Source organism: Siniperca chuatsi, linkage group LG4 (genome assembly GCF_020085105.1).
Source record: "Siniperca chuatsi isolate FFG_IHB_CAS linkage group LG4, ASM2008510v1, whole genome shotgun sequence".
NCBI classification, from domain to species: domain Eukaryota; kingdom Metazoa; phylum Chordata; class Actinopteri; order Centrarchiformes; family Sinipercidae; genus Siniperca; species Siniperca chuatsi.
The window spans coordinates 27,183,624-27,195,493 of record NC_058045.1 but is presented as its reverse complement, the minus strand read 5'-3'; the positions used below and the strand labels follow the sequence as shown (position 1 = coordinate 27,195,493).

The window sequence follows — 11,870 nt, the reverse complement described above, 5'->3', positions numbered from 1 at the left end:
CTTAGAATGTCAAATTTGAGGACACAGAGTGCAAAAAATGTCAGTAGCTCCCTTTAAAAAAACCACCATTTGTAACTTTAAAAGATAAAAATGATTTTAAATCATAAAACTACACGTCAGGTCTCCATATTCCCTGAAAATAATGATAGCTACAGTCATATTAGGAAGACAAGACCACAAGAATTTGTGTAATGTTGAAATGGTAAAGTGCAGCTTTTTATTTTTCTACATTTCTTATCAAGTAAAGAATACTGTTACAATACTGTTGTTCCCTGCTAATCTCCAAGTGATTTATCTCATGTCCCATTCTGTAGTTAGACTTTAACAGATGGGCAGTTTTCCATAATCCTACCATTTTATGAATGTCATTTTATGGTCACATAGCTGTAAAGAATAGCCATTATGAACTGGAGGAGAGAGGAGTTATGAAAGATGAGATCCGTTTGCAGCCCTTAACCCTTTCGGTTGCTGCAGCACTTTATCATTGATTCAACCTTCTGCCCTTCCTCGCAGTTGGGATAATTACAAACCTAGAATAGCTACATTATGTCCAAAATATAAGGTGACACTGAACTAGTTTAAAGGCTTTTCAGTCACACTTCAGTCTTCTTTAAAATTAATATTCACCCACACAATTACTTTCTGTGTTGTTCATACTAGTTTAGAACACCTGAAGAAATAGCTGTAAGTCCAGATGATGGTTTGCCCTGGTTTTATCAGATATTAATATCTGTCTCCTTACACCCATATTTTGTTGCTAGTGTAACTGAGTTTACACACCAACCACCACAGCTATCCGGAAAAGGGAACTGACTCTCCCCATGTCCGTGTTGTATAGTATACATTAATTCAAAATGTGTTTTCAGTATTTAGTACATTTACACAGAAAAAAATGACAAAATTAACTGTAAATATAGCCACAGATTTGGTGAAATTCTGTCCACCAGGTTTTGAGTTATAGTTTTTTGGCATTTGTAGCGCCCCCTATGGGTCAAGCTCAAAATGCTTTGGCACGCCTATTCTCAAACACAGCCTGAAGATATCTCCCAATATTTGTGATGCTTGGAAAAATCGTTTATGAGTTATGGTCCAAACACTTTGCGAAGATATTTTGGTTGATGGCGGCCATGTTTTTCGACCGATCTTGCTCATTTATAATAGAAACGTGTATCTCAGTCCTACAATGCTGTATCAAAAAATTTGGTGTCGATAAAGTCAAAATTAAAAAAAGTTTTATTCATTTTACTGTTTTTTACATTATGTAAATTAGCAAAAAATCCATCATGGCAGACTTTAATGGTCCAAGAGGCTTTTTTCTTGTTTCCAAAATTGCATTTTTGGGTCTTAATTACAGCGCCACCATGTGGTCGATTGGGCTCAAATTTCTGTGGAAGCATTTGCACATAATTTCCAGTTATTGGACCAAGTTTTGGGTTTCTAGCTCATTCCAGCTCACCGCAAATTGAGCTGATTTGGCAGGAAAAAAAGAAAAATAATTATAATAATCATAATAATAAACCAGCACAAACACAATAGGGTTATACCGCTTCGCGATTTGAACTCTAATAAATCGGCACAAACTCAATACGGTTCTGAATACTGAACTTACATTTGCCAGGTGGCCTGAAACACAACTAATGTTGCTCTGTGTCTGCTGGAATTATAAATAGCCAACTGTTTGCTAACACGTACGTCACATCAACTTTATAAGGTGATAATATGTCAGTGTTGTTTTTTCAGTTTGTCACCAAGTGGCCAAAAAATGAATTGAAGCTTTTTAATCTGCTATCTTGCAGACTAAAAGTGCAAAATGTTTGAGTGCGGTGTTGAAGGAGACTGTTGTGGAACAATTACACAATAAAATTACTCCCTGTAGATGTTATCATCATCCCACTTCATTTTACGCTAGTTTGTGAAACCAGAGTCTACCTTCTTCACCTTGACAACATTGCAATACCCAAAGCTCTAGATAGAATATGGCTTTTGCTGTAGTGACAGCGAGGAACACACTGGGGTCAGCTGCAGTTCATTGTCCTTTACAGGCCTTAAGGGACAATGAAATACGTACATATGTACTTGAAAATGTGCAGCATTTCCTTAGATGTGAGAAAGCTGTGGAAAAGCTATATGTGCTATAACACTAAGAATGCACAGGTACAAATATGGCCCATGTTTAAAAGTTTATCTCACATGACGCAAACTCTCCTTCGAGGTGGATTGCATTATTAAAAGCCTGCCAAGAACAATATGTTCAACGCTTCAGAGTTTTAATTGTTTTATAAGCTGTTGTTAAGGAAACATGATATGATGTGGGAATTTACAATAGAATCCAGTAAGCAAGCAAAAATAGACAGGTTTTACAACAAAAAGGCTATAAAATATCACCTTGTATCAGCTATTGTGATACTATGTCTGGCCTTGTTTTTATCTCTGTAATACTATGTAATAAAAGTATCTCTGACTTTGTCAGTAAATTGACCTTGAGATGGGATTGTTTTGTCAAATCACTATTTCCAAGTTAAATAATGAACTTTGAGCCGTAACATTTAAACCAAGATAGACTAGTTGTACAAGTGCTATGGATGAAATCTTGGCCAACAGATCCATCTCCATGACAACTGAGAAGACTCCACCTGTTGAGGAAGACCATGAGATCCAGTTCAAAGCTCCTGGACAAGCTAGAAAGTCAACCTTGAGTTAAGATTTTTTTTTAGACAGACCAAAACTATTAATGTGTCGGTCTCGCATCTCTTAATACTTTCTGACTTCCCTATCCCTGTCTTTTTCTCTCATTGGTCCTACTGAGGACCTAAATCTTTAAAAACAGCTCACAAATATATGAATAAGAATTTTATTTATAATTTTATTTTATAATTATAAGACTACAGTCTTCTAAATTGTGGCTTTGCATCCCATTAATAATCCCTCGTCCGACATCTATGCACTTTGCATTGGTTGGAAGTCTCAATTCAGATTTTTCGACAAACGTGAATGCAGCATAATGGCGCTTTGGTTACCATAGAAACAAGACGCCGTGCGGCAGTGGGAACAGATTTTGCCGATTCACGACTCATCGCGTTTTGTCGCACAAGTTAGTTTTAACCTAACTACATCGATATTTTTGATGCAATTAGTGAACCACAATTGGAGAGCCGCTATTTTAAAGTAGCTGCTGGCACAACTACAAACAGGAAGTTGACACTAAAAGGTTAGCTGTGCCGAAAATGCCTTTGCTAGTGACAGACTACTCATGGACACAGACAGATTCGACGGTTTACATAACTGTGCCTTTAAAAACAGCGAAAGTTGGGAAAGTGGACATCCTGTCTACAGACGAATATCTCAAGGTAAAGTTATCAAGAACAATAAACGTTGTGGTCCCTTTTTTTTTTTTTTTTTTTTACTGTATGTTGGTGTCACACTCCACTTTATGTGACTTTGTCGACAATCATACACGTAGAAATGCATGACTAAAGAACATAAAAACGATTTAATTCAACAACATAACAAAGATAACGCTAGCTTTATGCTCATTAGGCTATAGCACACAGAATAGAAGAACATTTAAATACACATTTACATTTTTACAACTGACCTACACTTGTTGTTGTATTTTATATCGTGTAAGTTAGATCAATGACATAGTTAACTAGGTCTCAACAAACTTAGCGTTAAGTGCAAGATTTCTGAAAGGGTGTTTCTCTCCATACAGTATCTATGTAATTTTTCACTTCAGTTTTTCACTTTTTTTTCTGCACAGGTGCATTACCCACCATATCTGTTTGAAGCCTTCCTGTTTGAACCTGTTGATGATGCCAGAAGCACAGCAAAGGTTGGAAATGGACGTGTAGTAATCAGTTTGCCAAAGAGGACCAACAAAGTGTGGGAGCATCTGATGATAACTACACGTAAGAGCATATAGCTAACATTGTAGTCATTTTTACTAAACTGTTCACTATGCCATTAATCTCCTTTTTTTTCCTCCATGGCAATGTAATGATGAATGAATTACTGACTAATTCCATATTTTCTGATGACTTAACTAATACTAGTTGGTGGAGATGCAGGGCTTAGCCCTGAAATCTTTGAATGAGTCTGGGGTCATGCTTCGATCAATAAGTACTGTAATATCAATAAGTTCTATATAAATAAACATTCTTATTATTATTGTTATTACTTCAAACACACAGTAACAGTCAAAAAACAGCTTTTGCCTCCTTTAAGACATACAAAACAAATTAAAACATCGCTATAATTGAAACAATGTAAGAGATATTCATCCTAGCCTCATAATCTGACTGAATTTAATTTCACTTCATTGATTTAAGGTGGCATACCTTATGTAACAATATATTTAATAACAAAAACCTACATAATTAAAAGAGCCGCAAAGGCACACATTACAAAAAGTAAAATTAGCAACTGGCACATTTCATGGCAAGCAAAGTGCTCTATCCAGTTTTAAACAATTGTTCCAGCCGCTGTGTTTGAAATAAGAGCTAATTAATCAACTTTTATTATCAGCTGCCACTGAATTAACAAACCGGGTGAGTTATGTATTAAGGCACACCTGTGGTGCTCTGTCATCCGTTGGCACTCATGGTCTGGCATCCCGGGGCAGGCAGTCTGCTGGTTGGATTCTGGCTGAACAGAACTGTGCCATGGCTGGAGGAGACTTCATTTCAGTATCATCATCATCTTTACCAGGGACAAGGCAGCATCTTTTACGTCGTTCAGCTTTCTGAGACATTAAATTTCACTCACTAGTAAATATTACTCCTGGAACAGTGATGCTGGCCTTAGACTGAAGAATTGCTGTCATGTCAGGTATAAGTAGTGGACATTTGAAGTACATCACAGAGGTGACTGTCAGTCACCTTGGACGTCAGTCTGATGATGGGATGGTGATTAATAGTTTTTGCCACAATACTCATCACATCACCCAGCTGGGCGGCTCTGGCAAAGAGTGCTTCCTGATGTACAGTATAATACAATGCAATTTCACAGCCTCTCCTCCAGACTCCCTAACTTTACTGAACACCAGGGGTGCTTATCTTTACGCTAACTCATGCTTCCTCGCGTCCTCTCTCCTCCCGTGACCCGGAAATCTTTCCACCTTCGCCATCATGGAGGATCTTCCAATCCCTTAAGTGCACCCGGAGGAGATGAGGAGTGAAGTCTTTTACCAAGTGGCGTGACGTATAGCCTAAATGCCGCACCTCCACATATGTACAGATGATATAATAGAACAGTTACATGGTAAGATGCAATACAATGCGCCATCACCTTGTGTGAGATAAATCTAACACTTTAGAATGTATCGGATAATTTAATTGCAAAGTGTTGCGGCATCACACAAAGCAGCAGTTTGTTTTTGTTCGTTTTTATTTTACAAAACAATCGATATATACACATTCTTACAAAGCTATGTGGTTTATTATTATTCAGATAACAATAATGCAAATAAATAAATATCCTAAGTAATCATAACAGATAACACTGATCCGTACATAAATTAGAAGATTTAAAAGGAATATTAAATGATTTTTTAAAATCAACACCAGTAATAATACTACTAATAATCAGCTATGTTAAACAATTTAGCCTACATATCAAAATGAATAAAGGCCTCTTGTATATGTAAGACTTTTATAGACCTGTAAGACAGGTATTTGCATTGTGCCTCCCTCTTTCCCACCCCCCTCCCCCAAAACCCCCCACTCTCTCTCTCTCTCTCTGTCTTTCTCAGCGGCGGATGGCTGCCCACCATTGAGTCTGGTTCTGTCCAAGGTTTCTGCCTCTTAAAGGAAGTTTTTTCTTGCCACTGTCACCAAATGCTTGCTCATGGTGGGATTTGTTGGGTCTCTGTAATTAATATTATAAAGAGTACGGTCTAGACCTGCTCTATAGGAAAAGTGCAATGCGATAACCTCTGTTATGAATTGGCGCTATATATATCAAATTTAATTGAATTGAATTGAGAAGGGAACAGTGGTAATAATTTTTAATGTTTGCTTGACTTGACTAAAAGTATCCAACCTTTACATACAATTAATTTACCATTATAAGTCAATGTGTTTCAGATGATAAAGAAAAGAAAAAGGAGGTCAGAGAAAGGTCTCTGTTGAAATACCAAGAAAAGCTTTCCTCCGAGTCCAGATCCAAGGCAGAGAAACAGCATGCAGAGAAACAATATGCACTGGAGACAATGATGAAGGTAACACACTCAGTGACACCGCACTCATAAATCACATGAAGTGTCCAATATTACCATTGGAAATCTGCTGTGAAATCTAGAAGGACTTATGGTATGTTTTACTTGATTTGAGCTTGAAAAGGAGGAAAGAGACAGTATCCAGAAAATGAAGGACACTGAGCGAGAGAAAACTACAGCAGAGCTGGCAGCATGGCAACTGAGACAGACACAAAAAGCAGAGGAAGAAGCCCAACTAAAACTCCAAAGTCAGAGATACAATCAAAACAAACTGAAAGCCATGACAGAGAAGCAGGAAAATGGATGTTCAGATGGAGGAAAGGTCAAACTGTGTAAGTAATTTGCTGTTTGATCAAATTTGCTCCTACACTACTTGGTTTTGGTATGTTAATGAACACATTCCTGTGTTTAGATCAAAGAGGCAACAGTGATGCAAAGAGCAAGGAAAAACAAGCGGACGTGCCTGCTCCGAGACTTGTTGGAAACATTCAAGTCACATTTACCCCACGAGTTTTCCCAACAGCCCTCAGAGAATCAAGAGTGCCAGAGGAGGAAGAGGTAAGAGTTGCCAATCTCTTTTTCTGCCATCTGCAGGGTTGTCCCTTGTTGTTTTACAGCAGTGAGCGTAATGTGGAAAGACTCCTTAGGAGGAATCGTCAAAAGAAAACACAGGCAGAAAAATCACTCACAGTTGACTTGTGGATTCTAAAAAGATCAGCATCACCCACTGGGACCCATCCCAAGAGAATGAAAGACCCGAGTGTAAAATTGGTTGAACAGCAAAAATCTTCTTACTTTGATGCTTGAGCATACTGTTCAGCTTTTTTCCCCACTTTTTTTTAAAAGTAATACTGTTGTGTAAACACATTTTACTGTGAGTAACCAGTAACCACCTCTAGTGTGAAATAATCTTCAAGTACACCACTGCAAGTTTAGAGTAGGCATTTTGGCATGTCATATTGGGAAAAGCACAGGTGGCTGAATTCCATTTAGCTGCTTAAGTTTCATGGTCTTGGTGTTGTGCCTCCTGGCTCACTGTCACATCATTATAGTTTGCTGGAACACTACTAGATCATCTTGCTGGCCAAACAAGAGAGGTCAATCAGAGGTAGGATTCTTATTGCCTGAGTTCAAGGATAAGGGCTGAAACTGGAGCACAAGGGAAAAAAACAATACATCTGAGTGCAAGCACACAGTTTGAGCAGAAGCAGAGCAAATCTAAGGGGCTATTTGAGTGTGAGGGCAGGGTTTTGAGGGAAAGCATTACAAAATCAGAATGTGAAATCAGTGAGTTATGCTCTCAAATTGAAAGACCACGCTCTTGAAAAAAGCCAATATAAGATTGCATTTTTATATTTTAACCAACAAGTGGCTTAAAAAACAAGCTGAAGCCAGGCGTGCAGTAAATGCAGTAGATGTTGAAGAGCTGAAGGACCTGAAGGAGGAGAGGAACCCTGACTGGTTAAAGGACAGAGGAGAGTAAGTTAAATCTGCTCTCAAAACTTTTAAACAGTACTTATTTTTTCTGAACCATGGAATCACTGAAATTGACTCTTTCCTTCAGCAAATGTTTTGCGACTGGGGACTACCTGGGTGCAGTGAACGCCTACAACCTGGCTATCAGGCTCAACAGAAAGATCCCAGCTCTCTATTCAAACAGGGCTGCATGTCATCTAAAGTTGAGAAATCTTCACAAAGCAATTGAAGATTCCTCTCAGGTCTGTACTGTTTGCGTGTTTTACATTTTCTGTGTTCATTTGCACTCCACTGCACATTGCACATTGAATTCAAACTTCACTGAGCATGTTGGGGTCTTGCAACTTGCAAATAGCAGCAAGAGATAAGTTGCTTTATAATACCTGGAAATTCTGTACAATGAGAGAGACAAAAGAAGTCATGTCTGCTCACTGCTGTGTAGGACAGTGTTGTAATTCTGCTCTGCTGAAATAAAAATTCTACTGCAGCCCCAATACAGTGTAGGTTATATATAGGCTGGAATATAGGACGGTGTAGTCCCTCATTCGTCCAGGAGTGTTCTATCGTAGAAAAGGTTTCAGTCGTAGTCATCTGGACACTGTTTTCAGAATCAAGACGTTTCGGCTCCCATCCGGAAGTCATTCTCAATTGTGAAAAAATTGGACGGGAACTGGAAATTTAAGCTACTCTGAGTTACATAAGCCCTGCCCTCAGGGAGGAATCTGCCTGAGTATCTGTTGATTAGCTAGTTTCACCTGAAACTGACCTAATAGTTTCCAAGATGGCCCAGTAATCAGTAATCAGGCCTATTGTTTTCTGGCTGCATCTACTTCATCACTGTTAAGTGCCTGATTAGTATGTGATAATAATTACATTTTAAAATGAAACTTAGAGGAGTTTAAAACTACATTTTGAGAACTGGGATTTGACATACCTCACCTCTTCTCACCTGAAAGCACCATGGATTTCCTTTTTCCAACATAGGACCAGTCAGTCTCTCTGTTTCAGACTAGTTAATCCTGCAATGTGCACAATATGAATAAAGCGCCATTAAACAAAGAGACCAAAAGTCACTCTGAATACACAAACATTTACTCACAGTACCATGTTGAATATCACTTTAACAGTTTGATTTAGTTTCTACTGTATATCCTTTGGCATGAGATCTGTATACTTCACTTTGTGAATTAGGCTGATAGTAAAGCTGTATTAAGCTCTTATAGCATTTATTTAAAGTAGGAATAAATATCTACCCACATGTTTCTCTGCAGGCACTTGATCTGTTGACTCCACCAGTTGCTGCCAATGCAGCTGCCAGAGCCAGAGCCAGTGTCCGCCGAGGATCTGCTTTCTGCCAGCTACAGCTCTATGCAGAAGGTTTGAACAGTTAGTCTTTTTGATTTGGTACACTGTTACTATACACGATTTTATATTTTGTTTTTAATGATACACTCACAATGATAAAGCGCTAAACATAAACATTTTGCCTTGTGTTTAAAGACATGACTAATGGTAGAGTAACAGTACATCACTGTAGTATGGAGGACAGGAACTGGAACAAAAATAAATAAATGACTCAATACAAAAATGAATATGCCATCAAATGCACCAAAAATAATATTAAAATGAATTTAATTAAATCATTTATGAAATGTGACACTCATTTATATTTCTGTTTTAATTTGCTTCTGTATTTATTTACCTTTGTATTAATTCCCATATTTATTTACTTTCCCAATTAATTTTCCATTGTATTTACTAATTTGTTCATTTAATATTTAAAAGTCCATAAAATATGATCCAGATCAGAGTCCTGGTCGGAGCCAGCCGTAAATCTCCTCGGTATGATGATTGTGAGCCAACTGTCTCTCAGTGGCCAGAAGCCACTGTTGTGGCAGCAAGGCATGTATAGTCAAATTATTATTATTATTATTATCAACCAATAGGTGAAAAGTTAAGCTCATAACACACAGCCTCCCTCATTTGCATAATGAAGCAGAAATGCATACAGAAATGTAAAATGCATAAATAAATAAGGAAATAAATGGGGGGAAAATGCAAAGGGAAAATAATACATACATAAATGCATAAATAAATACATAAAAAAATAAAATAAAGGAATAAATAAATGAATGAAGAAGTAAATGGATGTATAAATAAATAAATAATTGAATACAAATAAATGAATGAATAAATAAATAAACAATACATTAAATGGTAAAGTAATTAAACCTGGGAATCAATACAAATGTAAATAAATACAGAAGCAAATTAAAACAGAAATATCAATTTGTGTCACATTTTATAAATTATTTAATGCTAAATCCTAAATCAATTTTAATATTATTTTAGGTGCATTTAATAGCATATTAATTTATTTATTGAGTCATTTATTTATTTATTTTGGCAGTTCCTGTCCTCCATACAGTAGCATGTTTTTCAGAATGATGACTGAATGCCTGAACAGGTATCAGCTGTCAGCTGATCTACCTGTGACATGTTTTCTCAGGGCTACAAGACTACCAAGCTGCTCTAAAGATCCTCCCTGACAATGAAGTGCTGCAGGCAGACATGCAGAGAATAAGAGACATTATTCAAGGCACTGCAGCTAACCCAGAGCCACAGTGAGACACATAAAATGTACTGTATATATTATGTATGACTGTTTATTGTTTGTGTTATCTGTCTGTCTAAATACTAAATCCAATCCCTGCTGTCTTATTGGAAGCTGGAAAAGGTATGTCAGCTACATCCCTGAAAAAATATGAAACAGTGTCATGGTGTATTTTACTGAGGCGTGGGAGACACTCTATCGGTATGGGAAGAGCACCCTCGTGTGGTTAAACGTTGCACCTCCTAAAATGAAATGCAAATAATGGATGTTGATATCACCATGTAAATTAATGGAATTTATTATTTTCAAAATGAATTCTTACATAACAACCTTTTCAACATCAGTATGTATGTTTACACTACCTCACAGTTAATAAAATAAAAGCACTCAACTTCAGTATTTTAAAATGTCTGGTCACAGTAGTGCTAACACTACTAACTTAGTACATACTTAGAAAGACTACTACAACCTTTTGCAGGTGTATTTTCTGTCATTTATCATATCAAATATCATAAGAGGTGGTAATTTAATACATTTTTACTTTTATGTCATTTTAAAACCAGAGTTTTTGAATTGTAGTTTCAGTGAAAGGGGTCTGGTCAGCAAAAAATAAATACTGAAAATAAAAACTCTTCTATTTGCAATTCTGTTAGTATGATCATACTGTTTTTAGTGATTTCGTATGAAAGACATGGTTCATAGAGTTGGCTTATTTAAAAGGTTGCCTGACATTGTCCAGAATATCTGTCATGCTTTGAAGCACAAATAAACACACACCTCAGTGTTGGCAGAGTTGGCTCAATCTTTTTTATTTTTTATTTTAGGCTTATAATTCAAATTGTGGCATTGTCATTTTGAGCACAGTTGACAAATTTTAACAACACAACGTTAGTTTGGAAACAGTTTAATTAAATGTAGATTTTTAGAAAGAATATATATTGAATTTCAATAAGCATTTGCAACTTCAATGTTAAAAAGTTTGGTGCAAACCAAAAATTAATTTGAGTCTGATTTTACAGCTTGGTCAGCTTACTGCTAAAAACTCAACATAAAATCACACTCAATCAATGAATAGTTCAATGTGTCCTCATACATCGGTTCGTATGATATCTTACGAAAAGTTTTGCACAATTTTTCGTGCATAGTCCTCCGAATGTCCAGCAACAGGCGTACCAGACCTTTGTCATCAAGGTAACAATAAACACTGGTTAGGTTTAGGAAAAGAGCTTGCTCTCTCTCTAAACCTCTCCCCCTCTCTTTCTCTCTCAAAACACAGCAGCGGCGGATGGCTGCCCACCATTGAGTCCGGTTCTGCTCGAGGTTTCTGCCTCTTAAAAGGAAGTTTTTTCTTGCCACTGTCGCCAAATGCTTGCTCATGGTGGGATTTGTTGGGTCTCTGTAAATAATATTATAAAGAGTACGGTCTAGACCTGCTCTATAGGCAAAGTGCAATGCGATAACTTCTGTTATGAAGTGGCGCTATATAAATAATATTGAACTGAATTGAATCATGGTTTGGGTTATAATAAGTAAGTCACAGTAAGCCACGTGACGTAATTCTTGTGA

General features: G+C 37.0%; 1 protein-coding gene across 1 annotated transcript; it reads left to right on the top strand.

Annotated features, from left to right (window-relative positions):
* Positions 1-3,013: 3,013 nt before the first annotated feature.
* On the top strand, positions 3,014-11,094 carry dnaaf4 (dynein axonemal assembly factor 4). The gene is made up of 9 exons (XM_044192376.1): positions 3,014-3,347; positions 3,761-3,908; positions 6,084-6,217; positions 6,330-6,546; positions 6,627-6,772; positions 7,584-7,693; positions 7,779-7,932; positions 8,962-9,067; positions 10,200-11,094. The coding sequence occupies exons 1-9, from the start codon at positions 3,225-3,227 to the stop codon at positions 10,316-10,318; spliced, it is 1,257 nt and encodes a 418-aa protein (XP_044048311.1). The 5' UTR covers positions 3,014-3,224; the 3' UTR covers positions 10,319-11,094.
* Positions 11,095-11,870: the final 776 nt, after the last annotated feature.